This window comes from Chondrus crispus, genomic scaffold, assembly GCF_000350225.1.
Source record: "Chondrus crispus Stackhouse genomic scaffold, scaffold_29, whole genome shotgun sequence".
Classification (NCBI taxonomy): Eukaryota; Rhodophyta; class Florideophyceae; order Gigartinales; family Gigartinaceae; genus Chondrus; species Chondrus crispus.
In genome coordinates, this window is record NW_005179194.1 from 305452 (window position 1) to 323027 (window position 17576).

Genomic DNA, 17576 nt, shown 5'->3' on the forward strand with positions numbered 1-17576 from the left:
CGTTCTGTAGTAGAATGATTAAGCGGCGCATGCTTGACGCTAAGCATGACGCATGAAACACTTTAATGCATTTAGAAACTTGAAACTAGAATGAAAAACACTGCCTGCAACAGAGAGAACACACCTTGGCTACTATGAGTTGTTGCTTTCGGCTCTAACCTTTCGACGTTTGCGGCGATTGTTTGTGGATGTGTGGACAAGACAAACTTCTCGCATCTCGCGAATCTCAAGCAGACGAACTCCATCACCAAGACAGGTTTGAAGGGCTTCCAGGGAGAACTTGAGCGGATACGGATCCATGCAGTCCAATATGATCCGCTCGGTCAACGATACACACACGCTATGGAGCTTGTTTGAGCTTCCATCAAGCGTGACGACAAACAATCATGACCAGATACTCAACAGTCTGTCTAGAGTCGGTATCGTTCCGAACAGATGCTTGAGAACCACCTCGTTTTGCTTGGGATGCTTATTGGCATCCCTCAGATTTCGAATACGGCGAGGAAGCCTGTCATGCCGCCCAAACAAGGCGGCGTTGTCTTTAAAGTGCCCCCAATAGTTGGAAGCTAACCGGGGAGCACCATAAAGATGTACGGAGTTGCAAATGGCCGCCGGAATGCAAAGATTCGTATTGTCCTGATATGGAGTTCCACGCAAGCGAGGTAAATGGAACAAGGATGCGGAAGAACTCGCTGGTCGTGCACCAGACACAGACATCGCTAACCAACGTCCTGGATGATTCTGACACCACGCATCGACGAGAACATAGGCTGAAATTCGATCGTGGCCATTGACGTAGAACTTTTCATCGGTGATAACATGTTCGAAGGTTCGAGCACCACTACATACTTGAAGCGTGTATAGAAGAATGACATGCTTCGACTTGTCCTGTTGGCTGACGGCGACATATTTACCGTCCTCGAAGCAGATAGACTCGATGTCCCACGCCTTCATTCCAACCCTATCATAGGTGCGATGATCGTCAAGTGACTCCGTCAGACCCACCCGGGAGGGCTCGTCAATAAGAACTCCGCGGTCTCCTCTCGCGTCCAAATGGACCGGGATCTGTAGTCCAAAGCGACGAAACATCTCGTGCCAGTCGAGGTCATACTTTCTCAGCTGCAACAAGACCCAAACATGGTACGGGTATCGGTGAGAGCCTCCTGTGGTTTTAAACAGCTTCTTGATGTCTTTTTGATTCGATAATTTCCACATCATAGTTTCCTGGGCATCTTGATCAGCACGCGAAATCCGAGCCGCCTTCGAGGCTAGCTGCTTCCGCGGAGCCTTACCGCCCGTACTCAGACGCGCGGTTTGCTTGGTCTTTTCCATACCAGAGAGATCTTCGTGCAGGGGGCAGACGCGAGGATTGAAACCTCAGCTGAGCACCGCCACACAAGCAAGTCGATCAAGTATCTCTGGCAAGGCAAACTCGAATCGGTGTAGCGCTATGGACAAACTTCGCGCAGTAATGAAGAAAAGATATGCAGTTAGTAATCTCTCTTGGGTTGTGTCAAGATTGGGTTGATGTTGGAAAGAAAACTTACAGTCGGACTCCAGGTGTACACGTGGGTACGTGGCACGATTGGGGGAGTGGTGTCGATGGTGACACTAAATTTAGTCACTTCGGGATGAAGAATACGTCATGGTGGACGTCCTAGCTGGTTCGCCCCGGGGGAGACCCCGGGATGAGACAGAGGATGCCTCTCATATGTTACACCCCGCCCGGGTTCGGGTCTGGGGAGGGGGTCGTGTCGGGAGGGATATCCACGCCAAACCCCAGGACAAACCCCAAGACATACCTCAGCACATACCCTGAGACATCACCCAAATCTGTAGTTTAATAATTGGTCTGCATGTGTACCACGTGTACACGATAGAAATCTCCCGACAAAAGGCATTTATTCCGTCAAGTGGAGGCCGTCTTTTCTTGTGTATTAGAGGGAGGACATCATCACGAGAAAATAAGGGGGGGACCAGCACGTAGAACATAATAATTTTCTCTTCTTTGTTCTTTTTCCCTCCCCCTACGCGCGCAGCTCTCAAACACTGCCAACAGTCTGCATGAATTGAAGGAAGGGGCGAGTGAACGAAGGTATAGATAGACGCGAGAATGGTCAGTACCAGATTCTCTGGTGTGAAACGTAGACGTCCTGCAAGGACATTTTCCGCTGTGTACAGTATTACCATTTATAGCGCTTTTCTTGAAAAATTCAATTTAAAGGCCTGGGAGATACGCACTGCTGGAAGTCAAGAGAAGAAAATTTGTGATGGACTGCGAGTTAGGAACGGCCATGAGCCGGGGGGCATTTATTGCTTAACCCTCGACCAATACATGGAATAGACCTCTTCCATGTATGCGAAATTTGGATGTACCGACGTGGAATACTTGCAAGTGCGGAATTTCTGAATTGCAAAATGGAAGAAATCTCTTCCAGATGGAAAAACTCTTCCATGTATTGTGTAAGGAAGACTCATTACACTACAGTGGCCAATTATCTTCATATACGTGCATCGTCCCTCCTTCATCACCATTTATGTAGAACGCCCACGTTGCTCTTTCAAATTGGCTTGCCACTTTCAGGGCCATTCTACCTGGCCGTTTTTCTCCCCCGTTCGAAAAAGGCAGACGGCAGACTTTGGCTGTCCCCGTGCGGGACAGCTAAAGTCTACCCTTCTCGAACCAAAGTAATGTTTCCGTCGTCCTCTATCGTTCTGCACAGCTTCATTTCAGGCTGATCATTAGCTCCATCATCCCCTACTTTCTTCCCTCCCCTTCGCCATTTCTTTCCCTTCCTCTCCACCCCGTTCTTATTTCTCTGCCCTCATTCCCTCCCTTGCTCACCTGCACCTGCCATCCGTCCCGCCCGTGATCCGTCTTGATTTATGTGCACCCGGACTCCCCGACGCTCCATCCATATTGCTTTTGCTGCCTGTCCTGCCGTCCCGTCCGCGTTACATCGTGGTTACTGCGCGTCCCTCCTCACAGTGCTGGCCACCATCTCCCATACTTACTACGTTTCCATTCCAGATCTTTCTCCATTGCGACGCCCTCAATCTGGTCTCTACGTCTTTGGGGCGTAATAACCCTTCACATTTATCGAAGGATCCACCGATTTTTCGGTTGCTAATGCGTTGACGTTGTGCGCGCGGCTTGCCTGTCTACGTTTTGGTCATGCAGACCTAAGAGAAGACGCATTTGTATTGTTTCCGAGAAAGAAAACGTGACCCCAAACACATGTGAGTAGTTTGACATGTAATAAAAGAATTGCGATGGCATTACAGCACTTTCGAATAGATACAGACTGTCTACTTGCATCAATGGCTGTGATCGTACAATACGACACTCATGAGAAGCTTCTCGGCCAATAACGAGAACAATGCAAAAACTCGTCCCACGAGAAGACACAATGGATAGGGCTTGGTAAGTTTCGCGAATAAACGGATGTGCACAGTGGCTGTTCTGGCGTTTGGTAGCACCAGAGGCTCCAGTAATGCAAAACGCATCTTCTGGGCCTCTTCCACCGGAACCGCATACATGGAATAGCTTATTTCCAGTTTCTTCCTAAAATATTGGACGTTTTGGACTCTGAATGGCTGTTACGAGAGCTATCTTCAACGAGACATATCTTGAGTTGTAATACTTGCTTTTAAGCCGTCTCCATTTCAAGTGTTAGATTGCAGTCCGCTCTTCCGTTTGCCCGGGTCGAAAAACTCATCAGACGACTAGGTTGGGTTGCAACCGGGCAGAGAGTGTCGTGATCATTTTTGAAAATTTTGCTATTCCATGTCCTAAATCGAGCGAGTTAGGAACGGCCCTGAGCCGGGGGGCATTTATTGCTTAAGCAATAACTGTACCATCTGAAGAGAAGACTAAAACATTTGAGACGTAGTGATCATGCTTCCATCCATTGTAAAACATGTTCTTTAAAATGTATTCACCCGACTGTTCCAAGTACAATTTGTGGCCAGCTGTCACGCAATAAACGTCCTTCAATGCAGATGACTTTGTTCTAAACGCCGTCTGGAATCGTTCAACGTCTGTGGCCGTCGCAATTATGATTCTGGCCATATCGTTTTCATTAAGTACTTTTAGAAGAATTCGACGACCGAAACGGAAAAAAACAGAACACACCGAGCCTGTGATTCCAAACATCAGACAAAGAACGAACTCGGCACCTCTTGTTCGGTGCCAAGTCAGGATCAACCCTAAACAATGAGCAGCAGAGATGCTCCGGGGACGCCCTAGACTGACTGTAGAGTGCAGAGGACGAAGGTTTCCATACGAGTAGAGCGTGAATCCATTGTTAAATGGCGCAAATAGTCTTAGTAAGAATTGAAACACGCGGTTGTCAAAACCTGTGAGCGTTATAAGCGACTGATCATAACCCGAACCGAGCACAACGGCGAAAGTGGAAAGGCTAGGGGATTGAAGGGCTCTGCGTCGCATGCGCCTGCCGCGGTTGTCTCCGTCCCGCCTGCCCAAGGACAGGCGATGACGAAATGCTATCTGCTGGTTGCGACGGTTATTGAGCAGTAATGCTAGAACGGCTGTCGTGAAGGCGGACATTTTGAGCGCATAGCGAAGAAACGGAGGCTCTCATGCTCGTACATGTACTACTGCGGACGAGCATTTGCTATAAGCACACTTTGCTGCTCGGAATTTTCGCAGGCATGCAGTATCGATATGTCTTGTCCGTCGCAAATAGGTACCCAAGCAAATTGCGATTTTCGGATACAGGGGGGGACGCGCAATAGTGCCGCTTTCATTATTGCCACCCTCGAATTAGTGCCGCAAAAACCGACAGACACAGGTTCTGCCACGTGTCATGCACGACGTCGTCATCGCCCACTCCTCATGAGCCTCAGCTCAATTGGTGATGGCACCTCACTCAAAGACCCTAACATGATTCCTGAAAAGATCGCCAAAGCGAAGCGTACGCGCCTTACGATTGCACAGAAAATCGAGGTTGGGCATCTGCTGCAGGTCGGGAATGCGAATACCACAGTTATGCGTCAGTTCAAAATTTCAGAGCGAACCATCCGAAACATCCAACGCTCTCTTCCTTCACTCCAACATATTGTGATCAACACCGCTACAGCGCCCGGAACAAAGACTTTGCACCCTGCGATGTGGAGGAATGGATTGAGATCGAGACTAATGAGCTTGTGGCAGAACCTTCTATTAGTGATGCTTGCGATTCAATACATTATGGTGGAGAGCTACAGAATCAGTCTGCCAGTGATGCTATGATGGATGATTGTGTGGCAGAAGGCGAGTGTGAAATGACGGAGAGGCGGGCCGTACCGAGTGCTGTAGTGCTAGGAAGGTTGTTTGGGTCTTTGGAGAGTCTGGGTGTGGAGTGCGATGTGAGCAATGCCTTATCGCACTTGAGGTCCGCAAAACGAGCTTTTCTAGAAGCTAGGCATGAAAGTCAGGGTCAAAGGCAACAACAGACTCTAATAATAACAGAGTTCTGGCCGGTTGTGGTTCTGCCATCTGATTGTGCCGCTCCGAATTAGTGCCGTATTATTAGTCTCTACACGAGGCGGCACTAATGCGTAGGGTCGACTGTACTCCCGATATAGGACGCACAGGTGTCGTGTTATGAGAACTCGTGACAACCGGGTTTGGATGGCAATAAACCGAGAGAAGCACTATTCAGGAGGGCAATAAATCGTGACCCCCCCGTACAGAAATTCTTAGGTTAAACCCTAAAATATGATACACGTTCCAATGTATTTTGGCGGGAACGAGAGCTTGTTAGACCAGCAGCACTACCTGTCGTCGACGTCTCCCCAAGCCACAACTTGCCTATCCCTTCCATCGCCGCAGTACTCGTGCACTCTCTCCGGATCGCCCTCTGACGAGTGATAACGCAGCTTCGTCTACCCGTTGTTTAAGCTGACGAAAACAGTTGGTGTTTGAACCGGTCCCAAGATGCAAGAACCGGAGCTCATGGAGATTGAACCAGCCGTCGAACAAGGCGATTTACATGCGATTGCCCACAAGAAGATGAAGCCGATAATGGACAAACCCACTTCATTGATGTGGATCGAAAAATATCGACCTCAGGGCCTTGATGACCTCCTTTCACACCAAGAGATTATTGCTACGTTGAGGACCCTTATTTCAAATAATCGCCTTCCTCATCTTCTTTTCTGTGGACCCCCAGGGACAGGTAAGACATCAACAATACTTGCTTGTGCCAAGGAAATGTACGGCTCCTCGTTTAAGTCCATGGTACTTGAGCTTAACGCCTCTGACGACCGCGGCATTGGTGTGGTACGAGATCAGATCAAGAGTTTTGCCTCTACGAAACGAATATTTTCGAGCGGTGTCAAACTTATAGTGTTGGATGAAGCAGATGCCATGACCACGGCTGCACAAATGGCTCTGCGCCGCGTTGTGGAAAAGTATGCCGCAAACACACGCTTCTGCATTATTTGTAACTATGTCAACAAAATCATCCCAGCCTTGCAGTCGCGGTGCACAAAGTTTAGATTTGGACCGCTCCCCGCTGATGATGTGCGGAAAAGAGTTCTGGAAATCGCAGCGTTTGAGAGCGTATCAATATCCTCCGATGGACTCGAAGCCTTGCTAATCCTAGGCAAGGGTGATATGCGAAGAATCCTCAACGTTTTGCAGTCAACTCACTTGGCCTCGTCCGGGGCCCGGGGGGGTGAGATTACAGCAGACGCAGTCTACTCAAACACAGGCGCTCCGCACCCTGGGGATGTGAAAGCTGCTTGGGGCTGGCTGCTAGAAAGAACTTTTCCGGACTCATCTGCAAAGCTGCGAACACTAATGCAAGACAAAGGACTTGCTCTCGGAGACATCATCACTGAACTGTTTCCACTTGTCTCGACGTCATCCCTTTCTAAGAACGCCAAGATGTATATGTTCGAAAGTCTTTCAGATATTGAGTACCGCATGGCCACAGGTAGCTTGGAGAAACTCAACATGGCAGCACTGATAGGTTGCTGCAAGTTTGCTTCCGCGATGAACGCAGGATCGTTTTCTTTGTGAGTAGTGGTTGGGAAGCTGAAAGCGTTCAATCGAGGTTATATATACTTTTCACAATCATTTGTGTGTCGCTTTTGTACATTGAACCGATCCAGAGAAGATAATTTGTTCTTTTTTCTCTTTCAGATTTTATTCGACGCATCACTCTATTCATCGGTCTCCAGTGACCTTCCGAGGCGTACTGCTAACGACCAATGCATATCCTTTTCGCAAACAAGACATGTCACAGTTTCCGGCAGAAGGGAATCTGCGGCAGCCGCAGAACCTTCTCTTTCTCTAGATGCGATGCAAGCTAGGTGAGCAACAGCTCCGCAATGCGCGCAGTACGTCAGTCTTCGTGACTGAGAGTGTTGGCCGTTGCTTCTAGACAGGTTGCATTCTCTGCAGATCGGGCATTTGCTTTCGGTTTCTTCGCCCCATTGGGGCGTAACAGAATCGCACTGGTGACGATAGTCATACAAAGCGACATTATCCGACATATCTGCCAAAGGACTGAAACGAACTCGGAGGTGAGGCGGAAAAATGAGAGCTTGAATTTCGAGATCTTCCCATTGCCTTCTTGGAGCGCATATGGAAAGAGTTAGAGGACAAAGTGACCATGGCGGAACCGAGGCCAACGCAGCCAAAGACTGGAGACATCCGCTCGCGGATTTAGGCCTGTCTGCTGGGAGAGCGAGCGCATCGGGTCGGTGCCCGTGTATTTTCGGGTGCACACTCTTGAACGGATTTTGCCACGCCCACTCAAACATCAACGCCTGCGTCTTATCCTGAAATCCATGAATCACAGCAAGCATTTCCCACGGACGATGACGCGAAGTTCTTCGTGCACCTCCCCTCTTGATATCTCCGTTGTGCTGCTTTAGTCGACGTTCAGGGTCGACTGTGAAGCCGATGTAAGTGCGACCGGCTGAATGAGGATTTGCAGACTCGGATATCAGCAGATAGCATCCAAAGAAGCGATGCGCATTGGAGAATGCAGATGTATCAGAGAAGCTTTGCGTAGTTGTTGGCTGGAATTGGGAAGATGGAAGCATTCTTCGCTCAGAGCCATAGTTTTTGCAAGTAGTCGGGCAGAGTACACACACACACACACCAAGTTCTACTGCTCATACATTCACATCACTGGGGTGATGACGTACCGTCTGCAGCAGGTTGACAGTGGGACAATAGCTTGGGTCCCCTCTACAAAAGTAGTGACATATACAGTACGTGGGGTATGGCGGAAAAGTTGGGGTAATGACATTATAAGGCGAAACCTATCGATATTCACTTAGTGAATATCGAAAGGTTTCGCCTTAAATTCACTTAGTGAATATCGAAAGGTTTCGCCTTAAACTACGCCATGCCTTACTACACATCGCCTTATAACGAAACCCTCTTAAATAACAGTTGCACCGCTATCTGGATACTGTACATGTGTCCCCTATTGATGTTGCATCTCAAAAGGTGTGCAAATGTGGAAAGAGATGCCTTGTTCAGACGCACCTCAGCTTGACACACGAAGGGGTCAAGCAAGCGCCTCACGGCCCTGAGTGTTGTATTCGAGCGTCAACGTCTGCCCTATCCAGCCACGACAAAGATTACGTTGTGAGTTTATCCTAAGAAAACAGTGAAAGAGCGGCTGCGTCAAGGCTTTGTCGAGCGTACTGATCAAAAGCCGTTTTCCACAACTTCGTCGCAAAGATGGCTCTTCTTTACGAGCGATCTTCTGTATGGCGTGCGATCGTTTCTGCAACGCGGAATCCACGAGTGTTAATTCTGTTCACGGTGACTGCAACCGCAGCGGGCTATGCCATTGGAAAGGTATCGGAGATCGCGACCTCGGCAGCATCAGAAAAAACGAAAGATGACATGGAGCAGAAAGTTCGGAAGGATTTCGAAACAGCACGATATGCAAGCCATAGCAAAAATGCACTAGCTGTCATGTTTGACAGCATCAAACCGGAGAATACACATGGGGAGGACAACGTCAATGCAAAACACAAGAAGCATCCGATTAAATTGCCTGGGGTGATGTGGCACCCCGCTATTGCGAAAAGGGAAGCAGCGGCCAAGATTGCCCGAGAAGCGGCTGCGACAGAAGGCATGCCTGCTGCATCGAGACCGACGCAAACAAGCCAACTTGGGCCGTCTAGCAAGCCGAAAGAAGGGTAAGGATGATGTTCCACTAGATTCGAGGCACAAGCTATATTTATTTCGTAGAGACCGAAAGCCTGAATCAAGCACTACCTGTTTCCCCTTTGAAAAACTAAATTCCAATGATAGACGAAAAACGATAAACTGAACGTGTTCCCTCTTTTCCTCGAGGCGGATAAAGGCAAGTGTCGCTCTACTTCAAGAGGCCGTCCCAACTTGTCTGCAGTGGTATTGCGATTGCAACTAGCTGTTTACAATCACGATGCTTGCTTGCACACATCACAGACTCTTTAACACCAAGTATTCTACGCCTGTTAGGGATTTTAGCTGCGTTTCAATTCGATTCCGGGGCGGGGACAGCGAAGCGACCAGTGCGGGACAAGGATACTCTGCTTTCAGATGAGTTTCGGTTTCTCGTCTTCATTGGGCAGCACTTTAGTTGCCGAATCCTTGCTGGGATCGGACAAAATCTCATCTAAGGTATCTTGCAGACAGCGCTGCAAGAGGGTAGTTCTCTCCGAAATGCGCTGTTCCTTATTCTGCTTGCCAATCTTCTCCATCTCTGCAACAGCGTGCGGGGCGACTTGGAAAACAGCGTCTTTGAAAACCGAGAAATGACGCCTAGCCTCGTCCCGTTGATCCTCGGCGCGACGCAACTCCGCTTCTAGCACGGCGACACGATCACCATAATCCCGCTTGTTGTTGAGGGCACTCGCAGCGACCATGGAGGCAACTGTGATGGCGATGATGTCCGTGTACTTCCGAAGGGAGCGTGAACGCAGTGGCGCGGCGGTTGAGGCGCGACGAGCGGCTTCCGATACAAGGCGCGATGCGTCAGAGGGGCTGATTGTTTGAGAGGCGCGCTGCGCGAGGCGGGTAGCTTGCATCAGGACGAGATGGGGACTGGAGATGGAGGTAACCTCAGCTGTAATGGTGCCGCCAATGGTCACGATCGAAGAGCGTTCGTGCGTATTTATTTTGGTTACTTGCTGGTGCCCGTGCTTTTTTAGGATTTCGTACAGACATGGATAGATCCAAGCATGATGGGCAACGTTCTCTACAAAATTGCGTGGATGACGTGACTAGTGCCATCATACGGGTACAATTGCAGTGAACACCATACGCATTTCTTCCCACTTCTAGCAAGGCAGTCTACTCGCGGGCACTGAAAGTTTATAGCTGTCTAGCATGTAAAATCGCTGTGAGAATATGTCACGACTCATCAGGCCGGACAAGTCAAGAAGTGACAATGCCCGGCGGACAGTGTCGCTCTGCTAGATCGATATAGCACTTGTGGGTGTAAGTCTGGGACCCGGACGGCACGGTTCAGACGGCCGGGTACGGAGACCGTGCGTGTTTATCAACGCGACGCATCGCAATCAATGAGGGCATGTCGGAATGTCCAGTGACGACTCGACTGCCATCATGCGGGACATTTGGAGGACGGACTAGATCCGACGACCGATTGCAATGCATGACGACGGTCGGCGACCAAAGATTCCGCACATTGGATCCGACAAGAACATGGTGGGGCGCATCATGCCCTGAAATGTCAAGGACGACAGATCGTAGATCGAGCCAGACTAGCAAACTATGACGGCTGGGCATCATGACGCTCTCATCATTGCCGTCGACATACCGCTCGGGGTCGAAGCATCGGCGTGGGGCAGGCGAAGCTTAAATAGAGAATTGGGGACGGTTGTTGGGAGATGATCATGGTCCTCCAAGGGCCATTACAGTTTGGCACGTAATATCCATTCGGTACTTACAAATGGATCTGAAAATGTGAGAAATATTTCGGACTTTTCCTGAAAAATCTGGAATCTTCCACTCTTCCAAGTGAAGCATTTTGACCCGTTCGGTCCATATTTCCACCCCGGTCGAGCTTGTTTCCATGTCGAGACTCATCGTGAAATGAAACCGCTCCATCATGCCATTGGGCAGAAATGTCTCAACCCAACAAAGCTACCGGCGGTGGCGGATTTCTACCTTTACAAAGCCCGAGCCCCTCCAACACTTTCATCCCTGCCATCAATCCCTTAAACCATGGGAAAGAAGCCCTTCTCCGCAAAGGCGAAGCGCGAACAGCTTCGCCAGAAGCGTCAAGCACATACCGCCTCCGCCACGACCCCTGCATCGTCACACACGCAACCAACCCCAATATCCTCCAACAACCCTGCCGCTACCGCCACGTCCCCTTCGTCAACTGTCCACACCTCCCCTCGTCGCTCCCGCTCTTCGAAGACGCCCTCTTCTCAGCGCTACCGCCTGGTCTTCGCCGCAGACACAGATGCCGCTCGCAAGCGTCAGCGCGCCCTAGCCCATCATCCAGTCAACCGGCCCGATGAGAATATCCCAGAGGCCATCAAAACTAGGACCATGTCTGTTCCGGACGTCAGACCCTTTCCAAATCCTGCTTTTGACATGCCTAGACGGCCCCCATGGTCTTACAAGGACACGATCAACGTCGTTGACAAGCGCGAGTACGCCGCCTTCCGTGCCTGGATGGATCGTGTTGCCCGGCCTGAAGACCCTAATGCCGCTTACTTTGAAGGCAACTTGGAAACTTGGCGACAGTTATGGCGCGTGATTGAACGCTCAGACGTCCTCGTCCTCGTTGCGGACATTCGCTTTCCCGCCCTGCATTTTGTCCCGGACCTCTACCACTACGTCACAGATCAGCTTGGCAAGGGCATGGTTCTTGCGCTCAATAAGTGCGACCTCGTTCCTGAAGATCTCTTACTCGCGTGGAAACGCTACTTTCAGACGCATTACCCGGGCATGGCTATTGCAATGTTCAGCTCCTTCCCGGACGCAAAGCTCGCCCCATCAAAGGACAATTCCGAGCTGCTTAGCAAGCGCGAACGCAGAATGGCACGGTCTAAGCTTTCTGCATGGGGCGCCGATCAACTCTTAGCTGCCGTCGATGCTCTCGACCTCGATCCTCGGAAAAAAGCATACCTTGAGCAATGGCGCGCAAAGCTTGATCACAATGCGACACTTACGTCCGACGATGAAGATGGGACCGATATCAACTTCTTGGAAAGAAGTCTTGGAAATTCGTCTGATACTACCCGCTTACCAAATGGCGGTCATCCTCGACCATTGCGCGTTGTTCACGTTTCGGAGAATAAGCCCACATCGGGATGGTCACCGGACACGAGTGCGCTGAAACCAAAGAGCCAGAAACGGCGACGTCGAAGGGCAAAGCCTGTTGCCGAGGGCGGATTACATGCGACAACGTCTTCACCGTCATCTGCCAAGTCAAAGTCTGGGAAAGCAGTCAAGGGTGGCAGCACTGCGCTGAGACTCAGAAATGATGTTAAAAGTACTCCAACCAATACCAACATGAACGCCGCCTCCTCAGGCTTGACTGGCGAAAGCGAGACGGAATCTAATCCCAGTGAACTCAGATACGAGTTGGATGTGGAAGATGATGTTGTTAAAGAGAATATGATCACAATAGGTGTGGTAGGTCACCCCAATGCTGGAAAGAGCAGCTTGATCAATGGTGTGTTCCGGAAGAAAGTTGTCAGTACCAGTCGCACTCCGGGGCACACCAAGCACCTTCAAACTATTTTCTTATCCGACTCGGTACGACTTTGCGATTGCCCAGGTCTTGTTTTCCCTGGTCTGGCTCCGCGTGAGCTCCAAATCCTCGCTGGAATGTACCCGATTGCACAGGTTCGTGAGCCATATGCGGCGGTGAAGTATCTAGCCGATCGTGCGCCGCTAGTTCGCATTCTGAATCTGGAGTCGGAAATAGAGAGACTCGAAGCCGATGCTGAAGAGCCGGGCTACATCACCTCCACTGGGTGGACAGCCTGGAAGATTTGTGAGGCCTGGGCTATCAAGCGCGGATTTCGTACGGCCAAGGCAGCCAGGCTTGATGTCTTCCGAGCGGCAAACAACATTCTGCGGCTCGCACTAGACGGTCGCATTGTACTGGCGACTTTGCCGGATGGCTATGCTCCGGATCCGGAACACCAAACCCGTTCAGCTCATGAAATTACGTGGGATGTACATGATGATGCTGACGCAAGTGTTGTAAGTGGGTCTGGGAACGTTGCTGCCATTCTCTCGGGTGTCTATGGTGACGAGGATGATCGCGGTCACGATGCCGGCGATGAAGAAGGAGACGACTCTGTAATATACGATCGTATAGAAGAAGAGGAAGCAGAAGAGGACAAGGAACAAGAGGGGTCCATTTGCGGAAGAAGAGCACCCTCCGAGAATTTGTTCGCGTTATTGGAAGACTTGTGTTAGATTCGAAATCCACAAGTTCTCACTTGTGTGTTTCGCTTCTGCTCCGTAGTTTCGAGGTATCAGGCCGGGTGGCTGCACAAACGCTTTTGTAGCTGGGCCTCGCTTATAGTAGATAACTGTGACGTGCATTTTGTCACAGTCTTGTAAAAGACAGCTTAACTGAACGGCGCGTTGGTTGTTTTCTCGTGTCGGCGCCTCCCATATGTTATAGTCGAGTTTAATTCGCAGGCGATAGTAGTTCAACTCCCACGGAACTGACTGAGAAATTTTCTAAACGAAATGATGTGAACTAAGAGAAAAGGGTAAGGATTCTGCCTTGAACAGTTGTTCAAGTCTTAGTCACGCAAAACTGTGCTGTAATTGACGTTTCAGGCACTTGGTAGGGGTACTTATTTGCTCTACCAGTTCTGTGCCCTTCGCATATCCGCTTGCAACCCATACGAATTTTAAGTATTTTTTGAAAGCTAAGGCTTAGATTCGACCTCTTCAATCGCTTTTGCGGGTTCGCTCGTCTGGGCGTTCATAACTGTTTGATTCTGTCGAACCATGTCAGTTTCTTTGGTACCTTCAGCCTTTCTGTCCACTTTCGCATCTCCATCGGCTTTATCCAGCCCTACTGCGTCCGCTTCTTCTTCCGGAGCATTTTCAGCCTGTTTATCCTCGCCAACCGTGTTTCTTTTGCTGTCCACCAGGGCTCCATCCTTTGGCTTAGCCTGCATATCCGCATGTGCTTTGCTCGCCACCAAGCCTTCTACAGCCTTTTCAGGTTTGGCAGCCTCTTTGGTAGCGCTTTCGGTTTCCCCCATAGCTTCGACTCCTTCCATCGCCTTAGCCCCTGCCTCTATTTTCGTATCTACAACTATTTTAGATTCCGCATCCGGCTTCACTTCCTGAGCCTCTTTCGTTTCCTCATCCGCCGCTGGTACATCCTTCGCTGCAAGACACCGCTCGAGATTGACGCCATGCTCCGATAGTGGCTCTGTTATTTGCAATAATGTCGATATGGATTCTTCACACAACAACCGCAGGGAACGCCACACAAACTTCGGATTCTTGATGCGTTTCAAATCGTCTGTGATATCTGGATCTTCCATATCTTCTTGTAGTTGGGTTTTCAAGTCTTGTATAGATGAAACCTTCAGCCTAGTAGGATCCCGCAGCGGGTCAATCCGCTCGGATTTCGGTAGGACCGTCCACGCCGCTTGCCTCAACTCCCATTCTTCGGGGCCGTCAGGCCGGCGCTTCGACTGGTCCGGAGCTAAGGAGTCTGGAACTGGAGAAAGAACCCTTCTTCTTTTAAACTCTTTCGGTGCTTCGCTTCGTGGCGCGTTTAAATGTTTGTATCCCGTGCGCTTTTTCCAATCAATCCATTTTCGTTCTCGTTGAAGAAGCGACACAACAAAACGTTTAAATTTGCCGGGACAGTCACGATCGAGAAGGGCGTACACTCTTCCCTTAATAATTGTGCCTTTACCGTCGCTTTCAAATAAAGATTTACAAAAACCATGCTTCTTGTATGCTGAAGGCGTGGTTTTTTCTGACGGGGCTGTCTGTCCGATAACCTCCAGGTAATGAAGAAATATTACAAGTTGAATGAGAACATGTCGTCTTGCACGCACATCAACCAGTTGAAGATGTAAAAGGGATGGGGCCGCCATATACTTAGGACTTGGGCTTTCTGGAGCAACACTGGGATTGCGTAGGGTACTAATCGTTTCGAATGTATCCAAAATTCTTTCAATGGCCACTCGAGCAGTGTTCCAAACGTCTTCATTCTCTGCCAAGGACGGATTCTGCATGAACTCCTGCACACCCCAGAAGGCTTTGTACAATGCAGCGTCAAAATCAGATTCCTTCGTGTTCTCCATTTCACTACCCAAGTCAATTTTGCCACCATCATAGACATGGCCTCTCCGATTTAGACCTGATGGGTGCCAAACCGGCAATGCAGCCGCCAGAATGAGCCGCAAGCGCCCTGAGAGTAGGGGATCGGAGCCGTGTTGATCCCGGTTTATGCAAGACATCGCCGCTTTGATGACATAAACATGAGTAATTGCAGTTGTCGCTGCTCTTCGATACGAGTCAAACCGCTCCCGAATAGCGCCGATGCCGCTTGAAAGTTGTCCGCGCGTACAGGAGCTAAACACAAACTCTAACAGCGTCCAGGGCAGTCGCTCCTCGACATGACCGTTGCGCATGAGCACGACGGCGCAATCGACGATGGCGAGGGCATTGGAAAAGGCGGATTTGGGATCTGAGGGTTCCTGGATGCCGCCCTTGAGAATGTCAACTGTGGCCCTCTTCAAAACTCGCTCCAGCAAGCCTCGCCCATTTGGTGAATATTCCTGTGACTGCTCATGAAGCTGCGTCGCAACAGATTCAGGGTTCGATTTGGGAGCTACCAAGAGAGAGATTAGTGCGCCGTGCATGGCGTTCATGTCTGAAACATGTTTGGTGATGAGGTCGTCGGGACAGATTGGGTCTTCCACCTGCATGGCGATGGTGAAGGGGTAGTCAACGGGAGATGCAATTCGGCTTTGGGATGCTGTCGTTGAGTGTTGAGGTCTCTATGAAACGCAGATAGAACAGTAAGGCATGGAGTAAGTGCGATTTGAGTGGGTGTGAAGGGCGTGGCTGCAGGCGCGGATCACTGCCTCTCAACCAAGCGAACACACAGTGAATATGGAAATGCAAAATTACATAAATTTCAATGAGCTTGGATTTTTCAAAGTCTTTCGAAACGGTGGCCTTCGAAGTTCGATGGCATCTGGACACAGTTTGAGCAGACGGCTTCGGGAACGGTGTGAAGCGACAGTGATGATAGCGATCTTGCGAATGCCGCCGGCTGCGAAAGAGAAGGGAAGAGAAGAGCAATAGAATTTGTGCATGTAGAGCCGCTAAGAGCGTGATGTATGCGGGTGGGGATAGGATCAGAAGGAAGCAGTGCATGAATAAATATAGATGATTTAGTAAATGACAGCTTTGCTAGTATAGTTTTGCGGAACGAGAAACGAGTTCTGGCCTTGCTCTCCGTAAAACAGCGGTCCCATGTACGGCAAAATATTGTACTTGAGCTTGACCAGAACCTCTTTCCCACGCAAGCCGTACCCGTGATCTTTGAGTGAATATTTGTTGTTCTGACCCCTCCTCTCAATCTTTCCCTGCTTCTTTCCAGACAGAATTGTATCCCAAACGACGACTTCATTCCTCTGATGCGAATCCGTGACATACTCCGCAACAAGATAGACATACATATGGTTGATATTCCAGGTCCACATGCGTTGGAAGTCTGCTGTCAAATCAAATTTAAGATATGCTTGGTCGCATCGTTCCCTCGATATGGTTCGGAGGAAGGAGAGTTGTGAAATGCGGAGATCTACTGTAGGGGAAGCGGAGCTGAGTTGATAGTAACTGAAAGAAGAGGCGATAGCGACGAGGACGAGGAGCATGGTCATAAGATGAGTGAAGAATACATTGATGCGAGGCCCTAGAGCGTGCATGATGAGAATCACAGGGTCGCGATTGATGGTGGTGAGGGGGGAGAGGGAAGTGGGGTCGTAGATGGCGAGGGGCGTTTGTCTGTGGAGGCCACGCCGGGTCGGGAACGACGATGAATAGATGGCAGAGCACCAAGAGGACCTTTGACCCACGTTGAACACGTGGATAGTTGGGCCGCATTACACTCGAAAATAGACATACCGTCTTACAGAATAGATTGATTTTGTCATAGTTTTGAAATACGTGTACAGTACACGGGAAAGAATTAATAGATTGATGCAATTTTGTACTGTAGCACGATACAGTCTGAGAGGAGGGTAGGGGGTACAGTATTGTACCAGGAAGAGTTTTGATTGGAGGTTTCCTGGGCAGTGAACGGATTGATCGTGTTCTGGACTTGTGCGACGCGTACACGTGGTGGGTGTGTACGAATATTTAGAAGGGTGGCGGAGGAGGGCGCGCAAGTGAAGCGGGCGACGAAGGGGATTATAGGGGGGGGGGGGGTGCCGCGCCATAATCGCCTAGACGTGCGGGGGCACTCCTACGCCTACTCACCCTGACTGCTGCTGCAGGCCACCTGCGACATGTTCCGTCAAGTATACAGTGCAAAGAGCAGTGGAAGTCAGGAGATAGAAGAGCAACCAAACGA

At 49.9% G+C, this 17576-nt stretch overlaps 11 protein-coding genes; 5 read left to right on the forward strand and 6 right to left on the reverse strand.

The window, feature by feature from the left end:
- Positions 1 to 384: 384 nt before the first annotated feature.
- Positions 385 to 1332, reverse strand: CHC_T00005396001 (hypothetical protein). The gene has a single exon (XM_005717265.1). It carries the CDS (start codon positions 1330 to 1332, stop codon positions 385 to 387), a length of 948 nt encoding a protein of 315 aa, XP_005717322.1.
- A 3954-nt stretch (positions 1333 to 5286) lies between these two features.
- On the forward strand, positions 5287 to 5700 carry CHC_T00005397001 (hypothetical protein). XM_005717266.1 is given in 2 exon segments: positions 5287 to 5523; positions 5524 to 5700. 1 exon segment carries the CDS (start codon positions 5287 to 5289, stop codon positions 5521 to 5523), a length of 237 nt encoding a protein of 78 aa, XP_005717323.1. The 3' UTR covers positions 5524 to 5700.
- Positions 5701 to 6049: 349 nt separating this feature from the next.
- CHC_T00005398001 (hypothetical protein) lies at positions 6050 to 7030 on the forward strand. Its single transcript, XM_005717267.1, has one exon. The coding sequence runs from the start codon at positions 6050 to 6052 to the stop codon at positions 7028 to 7030; it is 981 nt and encodes a 326-aa protein (XP_005717324.1).
- A 143-nt stretch (positions 7031 to 7173) lies between these two features.
- On the reverse strand, positions 7174 to 7821 carry CHC_T00005399001 (hypothetical protein). Its single transcript, XM_005717268.1, has one exon. It carries the CDS (start codon positions 7819 to 7821, stop codon positions 7174 to 7176), a length of 648 nt encoding a protein of 215 aa, XP_005717325.1.
- A 117-nt stretch (positions 7822 to 7938) lies between these two features.
- Positions 7939 to 8301, forward strand: CHC_T00005400001 (hypothetical protein). Its single transcript, XM_005717269.1, has one exon. It carries the CDS (start codon positions 7939 to 7941, stop codon positions 8299 to 8301), a length of 363 nt encoding a protein of 120 aa, XP_005717326.1.
- Positions 8302 to 8710: 409 nt separating this feature from the next.
- Positions 8711 to 9181, forward strand: CHC_T00005401001 (hypothetical protein). The gene has a single exon (XM_005717270.1). The coding sequence runs from the start codon at positions 8711 to 8713 to the stop codon at positions 9179 to 9181; it is 471 nt and encodes a 156-aa protein (XP_005717327.1).
- An 18-nt stretch (positions 9182 to 9199) lies between these two features.
- CHC_T00005402001 (hypothetical protein) lies at positions 9200 to 10050 on the reverse strand. XM_005717271.1 is given in 2 exon segments: positions 9200 to 9558; positions 9559 to 10050. 1 exon segment carries the CDS (start codon positions 10048 to 10050, stop codon positions 9559 to 9561), a length of 492 nt encoding a protein of 163 aa, XP_005717328.1. The 3' UTR covers positions 9200 to 9558.
- Positions 10051 to 11209: 1159 nt separating this feature from the next.
- On the forward strand, positions 11210 to 13630 carry CHC_T00005403001 (hypothetical protein). XM_005717272.1 is given in 2 exon segments: positions 11210 to 13429; positions 13430 to 13630. The coding sequence occupies 1 exon segment, from the start codon at positions 11210 to 11212 to the stop codon at positions 13427 to 13429; it is 2220 nt and encodes a 739-aa protein (XP_005717329.1). The 3' UTR covers positions 13430 to 13630.
- A 263-nt stretch (positions 13631 to 13893) lies between these two features.
- CHC_T00010279001 (THO complex subunit 1, putative) lies at positions 13894 to 15867 on the reverse strand. The gene has a single exon (XM_005717273.1). The coding sequence runs from the start codon at positions 15865 to 15867 to the stop codon at positions 13894 to 13896; it is 1974 nt and encodes a 657-aa protein (XP_005717330.1).
- A 76-nt stretch (positions 15868 to 15943) lies between these two features.
- Positions 15944 to 16378, reverse strand: CHC_T00005405001 (hypothetical protein). The gene has a single exon (XM_005717274.1). The coding sequence runs from the start codon at positions 16376 to 16378 to the stop codon at positions 15944 to 15946; it is 435 nt and encodes a 144-aa protein (XP_005717331.1).
- Positions 16379 to 16395: 17 nt separating this feature from the next.
- Positions 16396 to 16929, reverse strand: CHC_T00005406001 (hypothetical protein). The gene has a single exon (XM_005717275.1). The coding sequence runs from the start codon at positions 16927 to 16929 to the stop codon at positions 16396 to 16398; it is 534 nt and encodes a 177-aa protein (XP_005717332.1).
- Between the last annotated feature and the right edge of the window lie 647 nt (positions 16930 to 17576).